Source organism: Cibotium barometz, chromosome 26, assembly GCF_041138505.1.
Source record: "Cibotium barometz isolate CiBa-2024 chromosome 26, ASM4113850v1, whole genome shotgun sequence".
Lineage (NCBI taxonomy): Eukaryota > Viridiplantae > Streptophyta > Polypodiopsida > Cyatheales > Cibotiaceae > Cibotium > Cibotium barometz.
The window spans coordinates 41074103-41095711 of NC_141071.1; the positions used below are offsets into that span (position 1 = coordinate 41074103).

A 21609-nucleotide genomic window follows, 5' to 3' on the forward strand; every position below is an offset into this window, starting at 1 on the left:
AGCACATCAACAAGCTGCAGGCTCTTTAGCAAGAAGTTCTTCTGGCTGGGAAAGAGATATCATCGGAGGATATGGCCATAACGTTGCTGTCACATTTGCCCTCTCAGTACTCAGCATTTTACTCTTCTTTGATTACCAGTGGTGGCAGGCTCAGCACCATCACATGGGAGAAGCTTGTGCCCATAGTATTGGACCAAGAGGAAAGATTCATGAACCCTCCACAGTGCGAAGGTTCGGAGGCCTTAACTGGCCAACGGTCGAAAGGCCGTAACAACAAGGCCAAAGGGAAGGCTTCATCGGAGAAGTCTTCTGAGAAGATGTCCGACTTATACTGCAAGAAACTCAAGGCAGAGAGGACGTGTAATGATTGTGGCGAGAAAGGCCACTATTGGAGGCAGTGTCCCAAGCGGAGCACCGAGAAGGGTGCCAAATCCTTAGCAGTATGATGCCTCCTTGACTCGGAAGCATAATGGTTCATTGATTTGGTTGATGCATACCATATCAGACGGGAGCTTCCTGATGAGGCTGTTGAGCTCATGTTTGCAGAGGACTCTTTGGGAGGCATGATTGCGTATCTTGTGGTTTCTGTAGCATGCGAAGGATCTTGGACTCTTGTACACAGGAGGGGGATTGATGGATGGAGTCAAACTCCGAAGTTGACTCAGACTGGGGAGGAGAGCCAGACGCGAGGACCTTGACATCAGGCTACAATTTTTTCCTCGGCTCAGGAGCGGTTTCATGGAGCAGTAAGAGGCAGCCAACTATTGCCTTGTCATTGATAGAGGCATAGTACCGGGCTGCTTGTGGTGCTGCTTGCGAGGTGGTGAGGTTGCAGAGGTTACTTGGCGGGATTGGGTTTCCACTGGTGGAACCCACGGTCATCCAGACGCATTTTGTTCGTGAAAAATTGTTGCTGATGACATCTTGCTAGAGTTCTGTTTGACGGAGGATAGTGCGGTGGTCCTCTTCACGAAGTCTCTATCTCAGGCTATGCTCCGGCGGCACTCCAGCTCACTGGGGTTGGTTCCACATCCAGGAGCTGAGAGGGGGTGTTAGCAGTCATCTCCTGTCTGTATATTTACACCAGGGCCTTTGTTTTGGGTGTGCCCGCCCGATTTAGGTGTTTTCTCATTTTTCCGTACTCTCCATATTATTCCATATTTTTTCCAGGTATGGGAGGCTGTCCTGTGCTTGTTGGCTGGTCGAGACACTGGCCGACTGCCCCTGCTGCTCCCCGACCTTCCTTGTATGCTGGCCGACTGATGGGGGCCATATAAAATGGCCCTTTGGCCCCCCACACATTGTATTCAGACTTTGGGATTTTTCTTGTGTATATATAGCAGAGTTACATGCCTCTCTCTCTCTCCCCTTCTCTATTGCTGTATTTTTCTGCAGTGCACTTGCTCGTGTTCTCAGATTTTGTCTTCATCTCCGCTGCATATTCTGACATAACGTGGGTGGCAAAGCTGGCCAGCAGCCAGTCTCTGTTAGAAGTCATCTCCTGTCTAGTTTTATACACCAGGGCCTTTGTTGTGGGTGTGCCCGCCCTTATGAGGTGTTTTCCCATTTTTCCCTACTCTGCATTTTTCCCCTATTTTTTCCATTTGTTTTGAGGCTTGGGAGGGCTGCCAGAGGGTGCCAAGAGCAGTACAGTGCTGGCAGACTGGATGTTTATCAGTCGTGGACACTCTTGCTGCTGGCCGACTGGTTTTCATCAGTCGTGGGCACCAGATTGCTGGCCGACTGCATTTATGCAGTCGTGGACCTTTTTATCAGTCGTGGGCTTTTCCTTATGCTGGCCGACTGCCCTCTAGGGAGGTATATATAGGTCCTCAGCCCCCATACCTCATTTGTATCATTCCTTGGGATCTTCTTGTGTATATAGAGCAGAGTTACACGCCTACATCTCTCTCTCTCTTGTGCTGTTTTTTTGCCTGCGTTTTTGCTCGTGTTCCCAGATTTGGTCGTCATCTCTGCTGCATATTCTGACATGGTATCAGAGCCCTAGGCTCTAGATAGGTCTTGGGATTTGTGTGAGCAAGAGGGGGACTGTTTTGTGGCTGATTGGTGGACTGTTTTGGGCTGATCGGGAAGAGGAGAAGCAAGAGGAAGGCGGGCTGATTTGCTGGACAGCCACTTGCAGGTTTTATTCCTTCCTTGTTCCCACCCACCCACCCTTTTCTTAGTACATCCCCGCTATGGCAGATCTGTTTGAGATGGCCGAGAGACATGTGAAGATCCCGACACTCCCCACGTTCCCAGTGGACCGTCAGTTGGACGGGAGCAACTACGGCATATGGAAGGTGATTGAAGGGAATGGGTGTTAGGGTTAGGGTTTACAGAAGGTACAAACAGGCGTGGAAACCAACACACAGAGGGAACACGACTTCAGTATACTTGATTGATAAAAAAGTGAAGTACAATAGCCACATGATAGTGACCCTAAAGATAAGTGTTCACATGTCCGGCCATAAATATGCCGGGTGGACCAAAACACTTATAAGCTGCATATAAGTGAAACTGGGCTAAACTGGGGAAAAAAACCTCCACTAACTGAAGTAAAAAGTGCCCCAGTAATCTACTGATGATCACTAGCACTCCTCTGGGTGCATACACAGCATAAAACCCAACAAACCCCCCTGGAGTGATATGTGATCACTGTACATCATCCACCAAAAGGAAACAAATTCAAAGCACTGCGGAATGCTTCAAATTTCGGACGTGGTAATGCCTTGGTGAAGATGTCTGCCACATTCTGATCTGTAGGACAGTAGATGAGACTGATATCTCCTGCCTGGAGTCTCTCCCGAACAAAATGATAGTGAATCTCAATGTGTTTCGTGCGAGCATGAAACACAGGATTCCTGGCCACAGCAATGGCACTCTGTCTATCAGTATAGATAGGTGTAGGCTCCTCCACTGAAATATCCATATCAGTCATGAGACGACGCAGCCAAACACACTCAACAGTAGTAGTGTAGGCTGCTCTGTACTCTGCCTCACAAGACGAAGTGGCCACTGTGGTCTGTTTCTTGCTTAGCCAAGAAATGCATGAAGAGCCAAGGAAGAAACAATTTCCACTAGTGGAATGTCTGGTATCAAAATCACCAGCCCAATCTGAATCACTGTAAGCGTGTAACTGCATGTCACCCCCCTCAGGATAAAGCAATCCAAGAGACAAGGTACCCTGCAAATAACGGAATACACGCTTCACAGCTTGCCAATGTGACAACCGTGGGCTGTGCATGAATCTGCTCAACTGAGAGACTGCATACTGAATATCTGGCCTTGTATTACACAAGTAAATGAGGCACCCAACAGCCTGAGCATATGTAGTGGCATCAAAGGAAACACTGTCATCTTGTAGTGACAGTTTCATCCCAGGCTCCATAGGAGTACTAATAGGCTTGCAATCCTGAAATTTAAACTTCTCCAGAAGTTTAGCAACATAACGTGATTGCAACAACCCAATGCCTCTGTTATCCTGCACAAACTGTATGCCCAAATAGTAATGTACAAGGCCCAAGTCAGACATGTCAAATGTCTGTTGCAGTATCTCCTTAAAAGCTGCAATTTTGTCATCATTTGATCCCATGAGCAAGAGATCATCCACATAAAGACTGATGACCAGCAGATCTGTCTCTTCTTTCTTTACATACAGAGTGGCCTCTGATGGACTGTTCACAAATCCCTGAGTGAGTAGAAAAGCATCTATTTTTGCATACCAAGCTCGTGGAGCTTGTTTCAAACCATACAAGGCCTTTTTCAGCCTGCAAACTTTCCCCTCATGACCATGTTCTACAAAACCCATGGGCTGAAATACATAAACTTCCTCCTCGAGGTCCCCATGTAGAAATGCAGTCTTTATGTCCAACTGGTGAACAACCCAACCACGATGTGCAGCCAATGCAATGACACACCTAAGTGTCGACATACGGGATGTAGGAGCAAATGTCTCCTCATAATCAATGCCCTTCTTCTGTGCATAGCCCTTTGCAACTAGACGGGCTTTGTACCTGTCAATGGATCCATCTGCATGTCTCTTCAACTTATAGACCCATTTAGTACCAATTGCTTTCTTGCCTTTGGGCAGATCAACCAAATCCCATGTTTGATTCTTTTTAATAGAATCAAGCTCATCCTGCATGGCTTTGTTCCAATGCACATTATCTCGTGCATCCACAAATGAATCAGGCTCATCATCATCCTGTAAACTGGCTGCCATAACCAGATTCAAATCCATGATGTGTGCATGCTCATTGGTCCTTGTCTCCCTACGAGTACGACCAGCAAGAGGACCCTCTAAATGGCTGTCCTGTAATGTCCTCAAATACCATCTAGGTATATGTCTGACCTGTGGTGCCTGCTGCCCCATATTTGGTTCAGCTTCTGGCTCATTTGGCTGCTGAATTTCTGCACCACCTACATCATTTGCTGGCTGTCCTGTACCCTCATGAGTTGGATCACCAACTGTGGAATGAAACTCCATGGGTAGTAGACCTTCAAACACATCATTTTCAGCCTGATTTGCCTCATAACTAGCCATGGATATTTCTGATTTTTCATCAAAAATCACATCCCGACTAGTGAATATCTTCCTGGATAGTGGGTCATATAACCTGTAGCCCTTGCTCTCACGGCTATACCCAACAAAAATGCATTTTGTGGCTTTATCATCTAGCTTCCTCCTCAACTCTTTGGGTATGTGTGCATATGCAAGACACCCAAAGATACGAAAATGTGATACAGAAGGCTTGCGGCCATGCCAAGCCTCAAAAGGAGTAATAGAAACCAATGCCTTTGTGGGACATCGATTCAAAATATGACAAGCACACATGACTGCTTCCACCCAAAAGATATGTGGTAGCCTTTTTGCCTTTAGCATACATCTGGCCATCTCCATGAGTGACCGATTCTTCCTTTCTGCAACCCCATTCTGCTGTGGAGTGTAAGGAGTAGTATACTGATGTTTTATACCTCTACTCCCAAGAAAGGAATTCAGCATATGTGACATATATTCCACCCCTCGGTCAGAACGAAGAGTCTTCACCTTGCATCCTGACTCTGTCTCAGCAAGTGCTACAAAGGCCAAAAATGCATCATATACCTGTGATTTCTGTGTCAAAGGATAGACCCAACATATACGAGAGAAGTCATCAATAAATGTTGAGCAACCACCTAATGACTTCGTCTGCATGGGACCACAAAGATCACTGTGTATAAGTTGCAACTTTGCAGTTGCTCTTAGAGCCTGATCACGTGGGAAGGAAAACCTGTGCATTTTTCCCAAAATACATCCTTCACAAATGTGATCTGGAGGCTTCTCCATGAGAGGTAGATCTGTAAACATATTATGTCGCTGCATAAGCATAAGACTACCAAAATTTACATGCCCCATGCGAGCATGCCATAACTCCGCATCAACCATAGCTGGAGTAAGAGTGAATGCATTATAAGCAGATTGATCCACTGGCTGAAATGCATCCAACTGATAAAGTCCATGACATAATGTACCAGTAAGCATCAAGGTCAAGGCATTAGCTTTGTCTCTGACCATGCATTTATCATCATCAAAGTGGACTTGCATACCACAATGTGCTAAAGAAGAAATGGACAACAAATTCTTCTTTATCCCTGGTACATATAAGGCATCTGTAAGGCGGAGAATGGAGCCATCAATGGCTGTGAGCTGAATCTCCCCAATGCCACGAACTGGATATGAAGCATTGTTGGCACACTGAACAGTTTTGCCAACAGGGGCAGGGCCAACATGACTAAACAAATCCTTGCGAGATGTGATATGCTTTGAGGCACCACTATCAAAATACCAAGTACATGCATGCTCTGTCAAACTGAGTGCCTGTGAAGACCAAGAGGCATCATAGCTGCATGTATAAAAACAGTAATCCCTGTCTTCAACAAAAGAAGCAGTCTCTGGAGGAGCTTTAGAAGCATCATTAACAGACATCCCAGCTTCCTTTGCCTTCTCTTTGGCAATCCTCTTCCTACATTCCGTGATGTAGTGACCTGGCTTCTTACAGTAATGACATTTGCCCTTCTTCTTGGGCTGTCCATCACCTTTCTTGGTATCCTGTGAAGAACCACCATCACCTGAATTTTGATTTGCACTCTTTGGCTGAGTTTTTCCTTTCCCCTTTTGACCTGTAGTAAATGCTTGTTCAGCATTTGTGTTCATATTCGTATTCTTCCTCATTTGCTCCTCTTGTAGTAAGAGAGCAACAAGTTCCTGATACTTGAGGGGTTCAACAGCATTCCTCATGCTGAGGTTCAAAGAGGTATGAAAAGCCAAGTAAGATCTTGGCAAAGAGTGCAAGATGGTGGACACAAGCTGTGTCTCAGGAATAATCTCATCCACATTGATGAGTTGCTCTCTCAAATCCTGCAGCTTGTTTAAGTGGCTAGACATATCATCTCCTTCATTCATTTTCTGATTTTCCAGCTCTCTTTTCAAAAATGAGATCCTAGCCTCATTACGGGCAGCATACATCTGCTCCAAAGTCACCCATGCATTCTGTGAAGAGCCAGCTGAACGAATATGAGGTATAATGGACCTCTGTACTGACAATGCAATGAGTGACAAAGCTTGTGCATCCCTGGCATCCCATGTCTTTTGAGCATTTGTTCTTTGAACAGGCAATGGCTGTCCTGGAGCCTGTACTTGTTGTCCTCGTCCACGAGCACCCCCTTGGGGAGGAGTCTCTGGAGCCAATGGACCTGGACGTGGTTCATCACCACTAACAAAATCCCAAAGACCTTTTGCCACAAGCACATTTTTCAGCATAAAACTCCACAAGGAGTAGTTCGTGCCATCCAATTTGTCTTCCTTAGACAAATATGTGAATACATCACTTTGCTGTTGATTTGCCATTATGCTTACGCACAATGTTGTACCTGTTTACCAAAAAACCCAATAGCAGAAACCCTGATAATAACTGTACTCCACTGAATACAGCTCACCCAAATATGCCTGCACTCTCAATCCTCTGAATGTGCAGCTCAATGCACCAATGACTGAGTAGAGTAGCAAATGGCGTACACAATGCCAAAATGCCCAAATTTGCTGCACCCAAACTGTGCAAAAAACCTGTATAGTTCTTTGCTAGAAAATCTGCCAGTTGTGCCTGTATATTTTTCACAGAGAAAATAAAAATGCCCAAAAACTGAATTTTAATGCTTACCACTGAATGACTGTGTAGCTTGTGGTATTTCTGCAGGTACAGATCACCAAAGTGCAAGTACAGTTGACTGTACTTCACAGGACTGATGATGTGGAAGTACTGTGCAGGTAGCGCTTACTGTACGGGCAGGTACAGTACTGTGTTGGGCGAGCAGGTACACGTCAGGTACAGAAGCAAGTATGCAGCCTGCGCAGGTTTGTACAGTCGCCAGGTAACAGTCGCCAGGTACGGAAGCAAGTGTACGGGCAGCAGGCGCACAGGTGTAGCTGAAGGCGCACAGGTGATGGTGGCTGCGCTTGACTGTACGGGCAGGTACAGTAACTGAAGGCGATGCAGGCGGCGCAGACTGGGTGTACGGGCAGCAAGCGCACAGGTGTACGGCGCTCAGAAGTACTGGCGGCAGGTTCTGAAGCTGCTGTACGGGCAGTGCAAGGCAGAGCTTCAATGCTCTGATACCAAATGAAGGGAATGGGTGTTAGGGTTAGGGTTTACAGAAGGTACAAACAGGCGTGGAAACCAACACACAGAGAGAACACGACTTCAGTATACTTGATTGATAAAAAAGTGAAGTACAATAGCCACATGATAGTGACCCTAAAGATAAGTGTTCGCATGTCTGGCCATAAATGTGCCGGGTGGACCAAAACACTTATAAACTGCATATAAGTGAAACTGAGCTAAACTGGGGGAAAAAACCTCCACTAACTGAAGTAAAAAGTGCCCCAATAATCTACTGATGATCACTAGCACTCCTCTGGGTGCATACACAGCATAAAACCCAACAGTGATGATGGAATCCGTTTTGGAGTCCTACGATCTCGTCGATTTCGTCGTTGTTGGTGTTCTACGGCCGGAAGTAGAGGAAGGGGAGTTACCGTCAACCCGAAAGGACTGGGAGGTCCAGACACAAATGTGGGATCGTGTCAACGCCAGGGTCCGTTCGTTTATTTTCCTCAACTGCACACCACAGGTAATCAATCATGTAAAGCATATGACGCTGGCCAGAGGTATATGGCAGCATTTGGCCTCACTTTACAACAGGGTATCGCCCATGAAGAGAATTTCCTTGGAAGTACAGATGCGGGTTATGAGCCCTGCAAAGTCGTCGACGATGTGGGAGCATATTAACAAGCTGCAGGCTCTTCAGCAGGAAGTTCTTCAAGCTGGGAAGGAGATATCTTCAGAGGACATGGCCATAACGTTGCTGTCACACTTGCCCTCTTCGTACTCAGCATTTTACTCGTCTTTGATTACCAGTGGCAGGCTGAGCACCATCACGTGGGAGGAGCTTGTGCCCATGGTCCTGGACCAGGAGGAACGATTCACGAACCCTCCTCAGGGTGGAGGTTCGGAGGCCTTAACTGGCCAACGGTCGAAAGGCCGTAACTCGGGCAAAGGGAAGGCTTCATCGGAGAAGTCTTGTGAGAAGAAGTCCGACGCTGACTGCGAGAAACTGAAGGCAGAGAGGACCTGTAATGATTGTGGTGAGAAAGGCCACTACTGGAGGCAGTGTCCCAAGCGGAAGACCGAGAAGGGTGAAGACTCCTCAGCAGCAATCATGAAGACTCCGGCTTTTGTGCACCTGGAGGTGGTGGACACCGATGTTTCATTTTCTTCAGGCAGGGAGGAGATTGGAGGACTCTCCGCAACGGATACTCGGGGGTGGATTCTCGATAGTGGTGCTTCCAGGCACATGACTCCTTCCCGTTCCGGCCTACAGGATCTCTGCAGGTGTTCTGGTCATATTCTTACTGGGGATACGTCCACTATCCCAGTTCACAGTGAGGGCAGGATGGAGATAGTTCCCGATGGCAGAGGGGGGAAGCATTCCTCCCAGGCGTTGTATGTTCCAGCACTTGGTTTTCATCTGTTGTCAGTGTATCAGGTTTGCAAGACTGGCGTACGGGTGGAGTTTGATGAGCATTTTGTTGCTCTCCGGGACAAAGCAACAGGCCAAGTGGTTTGGGAAGGCGGAGTGGAGAATGGAGTTTACAGGCTTTTAGCACTCCCTCTCCCAGGTCCTCAGGATTGTGATGAGTGGCAGTCTGGTAATGGCTACTCAAGTGTGGATACGCTGCAGGTACGAGCTTTCCGAGACCATGTGGTGGATAGCTTACCAGTAGATGGCAGCAGTTGGCAGGAACTTTCCAGTACTGATGTTGGTAGTTCTTGTGTTCGTGAGTCAGAGGAAGCTGAACATGTCACTTATGCTCTGATATCTCGTCGTGTTCGGGACATAGAACTTCCAGTAGTTGAGGATGTTCTTTCCACGGGGACCTTTCGGAAAGCCAGGCAGGTGACAGGTGATTACTTGCAGAAGGAGGTGGTTTCTCCAGGCTTTGTGGTTCCGGATTCAAAGAGGGTGGTTGAGAGTTTTCATCAGGTTTCCAGGACTTACCGTAACAGGTGTTGATCCTTGTGAGTAATGTGATGTCTCTGTGACTCAGAAACTGTATGGTTCATTGATCTGGTTGATGGACACCAGATTGGACGGGAGCTTCCTGATGAGGCAGTTGAGCTCATGGTTGCAGATGTCTCTTTGGGAGGCAGGATTGCGTTTCCTGTGGTTTCTGCGGCATGCGAAGGATCATGTACTCTTGTACACAGGAGGGGGATTGTTGGTTGGAGTCCGACTCCACGTTTGGAGTGACTCGGTTTGGGGAGGAGATCCGGACACGAGGAGATCTACTTATGCCCCAGGAGCAGTTTTACGGAGCAGGAGGAGGTTACATTGCAAGTTTGGGCTTCCACTGGAGGAACCCTTGGTCATCCAGAGGCACTTTGTTCGTGAACAGATTGTTGCTGATGACATCTTGCTGGAGTTCTGTTCGACGGAGGACAGTACGGTGGACCTCTTCACGAAGTCGCTCTCTCAGGACTTGCTCAGGCGGCACCCTAGCTCCCAGTGGTTGGTTACACAGCCAGGAGCTGAGAGGGGGTGTTAGAAGTCATCTCCTGTCTAGTTTTATACACCAGGGCCTTTGTTGTGGGTGTGCCCGCCCTTATGAGGTGTTCTCCCATTTTTCCCCACTCTGCATTTTTCCCCTATTTTTCCCATTTTTTCTGAGGCTTGGGAGGGCTGCCAGAGGGTGCCAAGAGCAGTACAGTGCTGGCCGACTGGATGTTTATCAGTCGTGGACACTCTTGCTGCTGGCCGACTGGTTTTCATCAGTCGTGGGCACCAGATTGCTGGCCGACTGCATTTATGCAGTCGTGGACCTTTTTATCAGTCGTGGGCTTTTCCTTATGCTGGCCGACTGCCCTCTAGGGAGGTATATATAGGTCCTCAGCCCCCATACCTCATTTGTATCATTCCTCGGGATCTTCTTGTGTATATAGAGCAGAGTTACACGCCTACATCTCTCTCTCTCTTGTGCTGTTTTTCTGCCTGCGTTTTTGCTCTTGTGTTCCCAGATTTGGTCGTCATCTCCGCTGCATATTCTGACAGTCTCCAGGCTAGACAGGTCTGAACAGGCAGGCTGGGCACCTGTTAGGCAGCCAACCAATTCTATGGGGCCCTATTTAAAGATGTCATAGTCCCCCCTCATAATCATCGTTGTACTCTGCACCTTAACCTCTTCAGCAAGCAGTCCACACAGGTGATTGGAAGCACAGGGAAAAAGGATCTGCAGCCAGCGTTTGCATCCAACCAGCAGGGGTTATTTGCAATTTGGGCTGATATCAGCAGTGTTGATCAGCCTTTGGACTTCAGAACATTCAGTTGTACATTTATTAATTGCATTAATTCATGTTTAGAGTATGATTTTTTGTGAATGATTGTGTGTTCTTCGAGACTTCTGCTGTGCATCTTTCTCTGTTCACACTTTTATTGCATCGGTAGTCTTACGATATGTATGTATGTATGGGTATGCATGTGTGTACGTATGCATTGAAATTTGATGTTTAGTATTCTTTTTTATTTTTCAGTTAATTGTTGGCCTTCGATATCGGGGAAGGAGGCTTATGTCAATATAGAGTATGAAGCATCGAAAACTTTTGAGCTGCAAAATGTTGTCGTGAGCATACCCTTACCAGCATTACGAGACCCACCAGTTGTCAATCAGATCGATGGGGACTGGAGGTGATTATCTTCTGTTGCCTTGCTATTTAACCACGTGTTTTACTACCTGCTGTGTAAATCTGCGAGCCCGGCATCATACCAAGTGACCATAGACTCATCCGATTGATCATTGCAGGTATGATCCAAGAAAGTCTACCTTGGAATGGTCCATAGTTTTGATAGATGATACAAATAGAAGGTGAGTTGATCAATGGGGGATCTTCTACTTTATGTATTGATCTTATGGCTGTAATATTGGATTCGACCAGCATGCACTCTTTACCTTGACAAAACTGTGAGCCTCTGGTCGTCTGTCTTCCACTTCACATTACTGGTTCTCTTCGTGTTTTTTTGTAGTGGATCGATGGAATTTGTTGTACCGGCTGCAGATCCTTCAGCTTTCTTCCCTATTGATGCAAAATTCTCTGCATCAAAGATTTTCTGTGACATCAAGGTATACAGGTGGTCTATACCCCTAAAGATGGTGCAAGTTTTTGATGTACAGTGTGTAAGTGTGGGTTTTACCCATTTTTTGGCAAGGAATCTCCTATAATTTGAAGTTATGTCATCAGGTTGCAGCCGTTCTTCCTTCAAATGGAGGGGGTAACTTGAAGTACAGTGGAAAAAGTGAGCTCGTTGTGGACAGTTATCAAGTGGTGTAGGAGCTGGCTGTTGATACTTCCCAGAGCACTGGTTTATCCTGAACTTTTATGCAATGAAGAGGTTGTACCATAGTTTGAGGTAGAATTGAAAACATGTGACTTTCCGAATGAGGTGGTTTGCAGGCAGTTTTCTCACACTTTCTGTGCACCTGCATCTTTGAGTGTCCATACAAAGTGGTTGAGTTGCTGTCTCAATTAAAGGTAGGCTTTCGACTCGAGGGCAGGTGAGCGCAAAACTAGAAGAGGTGACTCATAATTCTATTTTATACTACCCAAGAAGGATCTGAGTGCAATATGTAGTCGGAAGCTTCGTGGCTTGGAAGATCATGAAATGCTGGTGAAAACCCAAGCAGCCGGCCATAGTTTCTTCACTTTCAAGCTTCTGTGACATCATCTTGACCACAAAAGCTGCAACTTTGGCCATATCGGTAAATACATGAGGAAACTATGGGTCTTGACTTTACTGGTTGTGTTCTTCATTTTGCTATTTCTAAAATGGAGCAGGTTAATTTTGTAAAGATATGGAGGACAGGTTTAATTTGGTTTTAAAAACTTCGGTTGGCTTGGATGTATGAAACATCTCGTAGAAACATGCAAGTTTTGGCAGGAATTGTGATCTGATTAGGTCATTTTCTATTTTAATTGGTGGAAGTTGTGACTAAGAGCAAGATTCGCAGGATGTTTTGGCTTTTGATTTTGTTATCTGAGAACCAAAAGTTTTGGCATTTGCAAAAGTTCATCACGAGAAGCAACCTATTATTTGTTAGGACCTCGTTCACAAGAGGGGGCACTGGGCGCATCTTGCATATGAGATGGTGGCACTCTATTGAGTTCAAAACATATGTACAACGCTGAGTGGCCCTGCTGCAGATGCCAATTTTCACCCTGGTTTTGTAGAATTGCGGGCAGCATGGACACGGAAGTCACATTGCAGAGAGCCTAATAACATGGGGCCACTACAAATTGAGCTCAGTCCTGCCAGTTGAGAGGCGGACTATTACCAGTTGGTATTATTCTCCATATATTATATGATAGATTTTAGAAAGCTTTGTCCGTTTGTTAATGAAGCAGCTGTCCACTGCATTTTAATTGTCGTAGTCCAGTGGCCTACCGATGCTGCATGCTTTACTGGGAGTTGGTTGCATCTGAACAGGGTTTGAATTCAGAAACTTTGTAGTGCTGACACCTCCATTTTATGTGCATACCCTTTGTTTTGGAATGATCCGTAGTAGCTGAGATGGACTTGCTGCCTTTGGCAAAGGTTGTGGGATGACATTGCAGTGCTGACACTGCCATTTTAAAGGATGTGGGATGCTTATATTTGCAGAGGTAGTGATGCTAGTGTCTTGAGTCTCAAACAGGTGCTCTGATGGGACGCCTTTTGTTGCAGTGTGATTTTGAAACATTGGTTCTGCCATTTCTAGTACAAATTTAGATAAGCTTGAAAATAACCGTTCTGATGATCTATCCATTTTTACAAAGGCAGAGGCGTTGTTAGGATGGCACAAATGCTTTGTTGTTTTTGAAGAATTTATTGACTTCTTTGACATATGTCCAAATTTAAAGTTCTAACTCCATAGCATGCCTTGCTTGTGCAGTTGTATAAAAGAATCTAGGATTGTAATGGCTTTGATACCTTTGCTTTATCATGTCATGAGAACATTGAAGATAGAGTAGCATGTGGTGTGCACACCAATGCAAGAAAATATTGTGGCTCTAATATCTGCTGCAGAGTTGTACTTGTGGGTTTTACTTTGTTTTATAATGGAAATATCCAAAACATATGTATACGGTTTGCCAACTATGGGGGTCAAATGGTGCGGGCAGGTTCAAGGGGTAGTATTGAGCTTTTGTTTGGGGCTTTAACCACAAGGAATACTAGTCATTTGTGATTCTGTTTTGGAACTATTCTGTATGCCATAATTATTTTAGTGAGGGTTATGAGAGGTTGCATTGAGAACCTCTCATAGCTTTCCATGTTTAGGAATATTTTATTGTTGGTAAGTGCTTAAAGCAGCTTAAAACATCTCACAAGGCTATGACGCTCTCTCTGTGCGGGGTTGAAGTTCTTGGATTAGACCAGAGTTCTTAATAGGATGAACATGTGAAAACACAATGGCTCCATGTCTCAAAAGGTTACATTTTTTGCAGCAAACATTTATTTCCATTTGCATGCTTAGGAGCAATAAATGCATACACACGTCCACAAGTCTCTTTTTTTGCTACATGAAGTAAATGTCATGCTATTCATATGTTAAAGAGTTTCTTGACAAGCCCACAAATCATGATGAAGGATAACCAAAATTAAGCCAAGATTCTTCCTTACATTAGTCCATAATTTGTAAGCCTATTTCTTGGGGTATATGTAACAACTCAAAAATGTTGTGTTGAGCACACAATCAAGTGACTTGTGTTTGTTTTTGTCTTGTTCTTACTTGATTTATTCCCGAGTTGTAACCACTTGTGTGTTTAACCATGGAAGCAAGTTGCAATATGCTGAGAGATGCGCAATTTTAGAATAACTCTTGGTGTGATGAGGGTTGACCTATTGGTGGCTTGTGTCAAGGGCGTAACACGAGCTCAACTCTTTTTGTGACAGCTCTTGTGCGTGCACATGTGAAGAGAGAGAGAGAGAGAGAGAGAGAGAGAGACAGAGAGTTCTATTAATGTGTAGGAAGGCAGGCCAAGATGGTCTTTGAGACCAAATACCTAAATGAAGACCATGAAGTCTTATGCCATCTCTTTGGCCTTGGAGAAAAGAAATATAAAAAAAAAGCAAAAAGAAAGTCATGTTCTTCTACTATGCCACTAAGAGACGCAACATTTACATCGATGCTAATTGGGGATCCTCGGATGTTAGTGAGACTAAGTTAACAACATATACCATTGAATGAGTAAGCCATTGCCCAACATTAGCTGTTGTAGGCATCTGCCCAAGAAAAAAGAAGGATCGTGGCTCTTTGCAAAACCCTTCGCCTAGGTCTAAGCCGTGTGCCCATTGTTGTCTTGCTTGTGTCTGCTTCGCGCACTTCTTAGCTGGGCTTGCTTTGTCTGGGCTTCTCACCTAGTAGTCCCTTGCATGCTCGGGGGAGAGAGAGAGAGAGAGAGAGAGCGTGTGTGTGTGAGTGCAGCTTATTTTGGGTTGCAAAATCTTGAATGAGAGTCTCCATCATGAAAAATTGCCCAATGTGTGTGTTGTGCTTGAACTTTAGAAAGCTTGGTCCCTTTTGGCTTCAATTGTGTTGGGGGGAACAATCCTCCATACCATGGTACCTAGTTGCATTGTTGGAGTTGTGAGACACATGGTTGCTAATTATTATTGCTCATCCTTTTCATTGGATTGCTAGAGTTGAGAGATGCCAAATCTCCCATGTATTAATCCCAAAATTCCACCATTCATTTGGTAATCCTCGGACTCGCATTTTGATTCCTTCATTGATTTCTTTTCTAGCACTTGTATGTTACAACCCATCTCTTGCAAGTCTCTCTTTACCTTATCTTTCACCTCTTCCTTCACGTCTTTCTTCTTTGACCTTGACAATGCTTGCCTATACATCTTGGTTTTTTGCAATCGGCTTGGGGTTTTTCTTGGTGTTGCCAAAGCAATCACAAAGCATCGATATCTATGCCTAAAGTAATATCAAAGGAGATTTCAATGAAAGAGATGGAACAAAAATTAAGCTAGTAAGTATTTATTTTTTAGTATCTCATGTGGATATAAATATGGTTGTTCGTAGTCATAGTGTTCATAAAGATCCTATAAGTCATGATCATAAGGCCAAATTCGAGCACTTGAAAAGAAGTGAGGAAACAATATCCAAGTCAAATTCATGAGGCTCTAAGTAAGTTCTTCCTATCATTTAAGCATTGGGTAAGTGCTTGTAAAGGTCCTTAGCAAGGTGTTACATTTGTTATTTAGATTTAATGGGATTAAATAATGGATCGAAGAAATTACTTGCCCCAAGAATTTTGTATCACCTCGAGAGGGTCAAGCTAGTAGAGATGTGCTTGCTCCTCTGGCAAAGTTTTTTTGACCAAGATGATGAGTTGAAGACCTGTATTTATCTAGCTGACTCCATGAAGCCAGGGTTGTTCAAGGTGACTATGGTGATGCTAATAAGATGCTTGATGTGGTTTTTAAATGGGATTGCACATTTGTACGACTAGATCAATTAATGATGAGAAGCCCTTTATGTATTGAGATGTCACTAGAATGATACAAAACTTCAATGAGCTTGACTACCATGCACTCGTGGAGATTTGTTTGTTTTCAGAGCATTAGATAATCAACTTCAATTGGGTATGCATTCAAAAAAGAGATTCATGGTCTTGAAACATTGATATGGTAAAATAACTATGATCACTAACATATGGACATTTCAATAATACGAAGTTTATCATCTACAACTAGTGTTGAAAGTAAGAAATTAACAGTTGTGTGGTATGGTTTCTTAGATTGAAGGCTTTATCATAGTCATTCATTAATTTTTTATTAGGGGGAGAGGTCCATAGTGATGAATCATATAATCATTTTGGTTATCCTAGATTGCCAAGTTAGTCTCTATATAACGAGGCACTATCCTTTGTGTTGTGTAAGATATGAATAGGTTTTAGTTTGGTGTCTTGATTCTTTTTTGGTGCACTCTCTCTTTCTCCTTGCTCCATCCACATTATTACTATGATATCAGTTTAGCTGTGATTAGACTGGTGTATGCTAGAAATAGTGTAGCAGTTTGGATAGTTCAAATGTGTTTTGCATCGGTAGTGATGAAAGCATTTGGAGGAGATCACTGGCTACACCAACACTAGCATACTAACAGGGAGGTTTAATTGTCTATTACAAAATTTCATTTAGTGATCTTATGCAATGGTGCAACAAATTATTATATGGATTATAGTTCTTTTATGCAAAGAGAGTTTTGATCTAATATGAATGTGCATAAGCGTGGCTAGTTTTTTGAAAATAGAAAGTTACTGCTATGCATGAAGGATATGGCTTGAGGGAGGCATGAAATGGTGCTTAAGGGAGGCATGGAATGATGTAGTTTATGCCTGTTGTATGGCAAAAACATGATCAAGTGGAACTTATGCTAGAAAGTGGTAGAAATCTTTGGCAAAGGAAGAGATGGAGGGAATTATGTGAAAGGAGGAGTGGGCACATATCAATAGCCCATCAGTAGAGTCTAGGTTTCAGGAGTGAAGAGGGAGAGAAAAATAGCAACTCTTCCACCTCCACAAAAGGAGCCCACAAGGCTACAATAAGCAGCAGCTCCGATGCGCGCCACAGCAAGCTCGCGAGCGACAGCTCGAACTGCCCCAGCAAGTAGCTCAACACCATCTTCATCAATGAGCATGCACATCTAGAGAGGCAACATCAGAGAGCAAAGAACAAGATGGTGCTCACTCCCTCCCTCACTTCAACTCCTATGGATTCTTTCTCTGGATTATATATATAGGACTTAAAACCATAGATTTTTTAAGTGGTGTTAAGTAATCCTAAACTACAAGCCTCTAGAGATCCATGCCCACACATGTAGAAAAAAGAGAGGCACGCACACACACACACACACACACACACACACACACACACAAACCCAAAGCATTAAGTTTGTTCACCTGGGTAGCCTATCTCTTGTAAAAGCTAGTTATGACTACACACAAGTCTAGTGAATTCTTGTAAAGACACACACAAGTGGGGTGAATTGGTGTGGTGACGATGTAAACACGCACAAAGACACATTATCTTTCATGTCCACATGCATTTGTTTAGGCTTGATCAAGTGTTTGATTGCTTATAAGATGATGATACCTGTATCAACCTTGTGAGCACTGATGTTTAAAATCAAGAGCAAATGGATGATCATACATGTGGCCAAGTTTATATGGATCCTTAAAAAAAGTGAGAAGTAATAATGGAAAATACACTTGTCGATGTGATAGTTCATCACTGCGTGATTGAGCATAACCATAAACACAAAGGCATAAGAAAAAGGACAAATTGAGTAGTTTAGAGTGAGATAGAGAGAATGGTGTATGATCTCATCATGAGACTCACACCCCAAAAATGTTTATATGCCATCAACATCAAAATCCATGATAGAAGGCCCTGAGGAGGAGACACCTTCAATATTTGATTCTTCCCTGGCATATGGATCGACATAAACATTTCCTTCATTGACATCCCTCACTCACCCTTATGTTGATGTTGGGATTATACTTTCATCTCTTATTATCCAACAGACTAATCTTTATGTTGTATTTAGTTGAAACTAGTTGTGAGCACTCCTTTTCAAGGAAAGACATGAGTTGAGTCATTCCATATTTTAGGAGAGGTGACAATAAAATGTTTGAGTAACAAATTGTTGATCTCAAGTGGGGTTGGAAACAACAAAATGATATTTGTATGGTTGTATTAAAAGCAGCTAGATGGCACGATTAATTTAATCAATTTTGCTGAGCCTCCATATAATGAGTCACTATGCTTTGTATTGTGTGTAATATTTATAGAATTAGTTTGGATTCCTAGTTCATTTTTAGTATACTCTTTCTCCCTCCTTCAACCTCATTTTATCATCATCATATTAGTACTACAAAATTCATTAATTTATGTATAAGCAAAAACTAGTACAGATGATGTTCTCACCTTTTGTTTCTAGACATCAAAATCCTAGAATTGAAGATGGTGTAGAGAATCAAATTCTAGAGTATTAGATGTTTTAGCTTCTGGCTTTGTTTTGATTCAGCCTATAGATAGGTTGTGCTCTTGACTTGTTTGCTTTATATATATGCCACATGAAGTATGTACCTAACTTTTCAAACATTTTCTATGTCAATACATTTCTTTTATGTTTTAGTTTAAAGTAAGAAAAGATTTACACTCTTTAAGTGCAAGCTACATAATATCATTTATGATGTAAAAGTAGTAGCTTGATCTAATTATGATATGCACTTTTTTTTGAATACTTCTCTCTTACAGCTTGAACAATATGGAAGTTAAGTCTTATGTTATGAAATAATTAACACATTTTTTGCTATATACACATATTCTTTTAGAGAGAGCAAATATATGATGATTTGATTATGTATCCAATATACGCTTTTCCTGTGATGAATTTTTAAAACTAAAAATGCTTGTTCAAATTGAAATTAGTCAAATTGGCCAAAATATTTTTAGCATGGTATATTTTTCATCTTTGAAAGGAATATTTTTAAATAGGCATTTACAACTAGTGTGGGCTAGTAGCGGTTATGTTGCAAGTGATGGATTGAAGCAATTTGTTAATGTAAAGTACTTTCAAGATTCAAAGTGGCATAAATTGAAATCAAGTTCATTTTCAATAATCTATTTATTTGTAAATTGTCTGTGTATACATTTTTTAGTTCTATATCAATTATGTTCTCTTCATGTAGTAATATTTTAACTTATAGCTTTGTTTGACTTATAAGTAGTTTGTGCTCTTGGTTTGTTTCTTTATATCTACATACCACATCACATATGTACTTAACTTTTCAAACATTTTATATGATTAAATTTTTAGATTTTTTATGCATCATAGTGCATCTGGTTAAATTTTGAGAGTAGTAGTTTGTGATGATTTGATTATATGTCCAGTGTGAAAGCATGTTTGTAATAGATGTCTTTTTTTGCGATAAATTTATTAAAAGAAAACTCAAAACTCACGTTCAATTTAAAATTGGCCAAAACGGTAAAAATCAAATTTGGCATAGTGTAATTTTCATCTTTTGAAAGAAAATCTTTTACAAATGCATTTATAACTATTGTGCTTGGATTGTGAAGCCATTTGTGGATGCAAAATACTTTCGAGATTCAAAGTGACATAAATTGAAATCTTTGATATTTTTAGAGTGGATGATTACTTTTTAATAATGTTGGTATCGAAAACACATCTATAACCTGGTATGCGTGTATATTTGGCACTTGGTTTCTTGGGTATTTGGGATTGTTGTGGATCTTCCACATGACATGAATGCATAGTGGTTAGTATTTTTATTCGATTTGTATTTATCAAACAATTTTAAAAATCATCTTTGTTTGTTTCTCCAAATGTGGTGAAAGAACAAGGCATCATAGTGCACCTGGTTAAATTTTGAGAGTAGTAGTTTCTGAGAATCGCACAACTTGTAAAGTAAGCTAGGACATGAACATGTTAATCATTATAAATTGTTCATGATTGTTATCTTTTTTACTACACCCATACTTGTTATGTATATGTAAGTTAGAACATGAAAATATTAATCACTATAAATAATTCATGATTGTTATCTTTTTTACTATGCCCATACTTGTTATTTATATGTGTGGAAAAAAAAGTTGATACACAAGGTATGGTTTCAAGTCTTCCCTTAAATTTATAATCCACCAATGGGAATGTGCCATCCTCCCATATAAATAAAGCACTTCTAGTGTTGGATTTGGAGCATAGAAAATTGTTATAGAGCCAAACAATAAAAATAAAACAAATATAACATGGCTCATTTTCCTTTCTCACTTACGAACTTGTTTTGGTCCTTGCTCGCTCTCTCTACTTTCTATGTCCTTATTATTGAAACTACAAGAGGCCTCTCCAACTAGGAGAAATAAAAACAACAACAAGGACTTTAGAAATTCCGCACATAGGGATTGATTGAACGTGCGAGGGAGTATCTCTGCCATTTTGTCTAGCCCCACCTTTTCCAGCTCATCTGTATCTTCCAGGATCTTCAAGCACTTTGGGCTATGGTACTGAAAGAGAATCTTGCCTTGTTCATTTTGGATGGCTTCTTGGAGCATGGCACCATTGAGATCCTTGGCATAAGGCCCCAAATAAGTTAGTTTGTTGCCCCGTGGTCCTCTCTTTTTCTTCACGGCTAGTGATCGTATGGTGCTGGCTTGAGTCACGACTAGGGTTCCTTAGAACTCCGAGTCAAAGTCCTTGGTGGTAGCCATTTGCAATATTAGCAAGAGATCATCGGTCCCGCTGACTGGTAGGAGCTCTTTGTGCATGATGGGAAGAGTGTCAGTATGGTGAGCAACATGGATAGTGTTGTGATGTGGTGAATTAGAAGATGTACATGACTTAGAAGTTAGTTCATGAACTAGGAGAAGCAAGTTCACGTCGTGAAGTTGTTATTTCATGAACTAGCAGAATGCTTGTTTACGTCGTGAAGGTGTTAGTCCGTGAAACTTTATTGCATGAAAAAGTGATCCTGTGAAACAACAAAATGTTGTTCATGGCATGAAATGTTAAAGCGTGAAAAAGTTAATGTGTGAATCGGTTTGGCCGCCGTGGAAACAGCAAAATGTTGTTCACAGCATGAATTGTTAAATCGTGAAAGACTTATTACGTGAACTATTAAATCGTGAAAGAATTATTCCGTGAAACAGTAATCTGTTGTTTCACAGTGTGAAAGTTTGTGATGGTGGAAAGTTAGTAATTTTTTAATCAGTGATTTTGAGTTAGTAGGCGATTTCATGAGATAATGAGAAGATGGTTCATGAGAGTGCAAGGGCTTGATTTTGAAGTCGTGAAACAATAGACTATTGTTTCACGTTGTGTAATTTTTTATCAAGTTGAAGGTAGTAGCATGTGTCTGAGCAAGGGGAGATGGAAAAAAAAAGATAGAAAAGGAAAAGAAAGAAACCAATACAAGCATGGTATTATTGGAAAACATATTGTGCAGGCATTAT

At 42.5% G+C, this 21609-nt stretch overlaps 1 protein-coding gene across 1 annotated transcript in view; it reads left to right on the plus strand.

The window, feature by feature from the left end:
- The window catches only part of LOC147623974 (coatomer subunit delta-1-like), a 37890-nt gene extending 25307 nt beyond the window's left edge, over positions 1-12583 (plus strand). Inside the window, 4 exon segments of the mRNA XM_086820639.1 lie at positions 11127-11280; positions 11396-11458; positions 11617-11713; positions 11832-12583. Coding sequence (XP_086676765.1) covers positions 11127-11280; positions 11396-11458; positions 11617-11713; positions 11832-11921 — 404 coding nt within the window. The 3' untranslated portion in view covers positions 11922-12583.
- The last annotated feature ends 9026 nt before the right edge of the window (positions 12584-21609 follow it).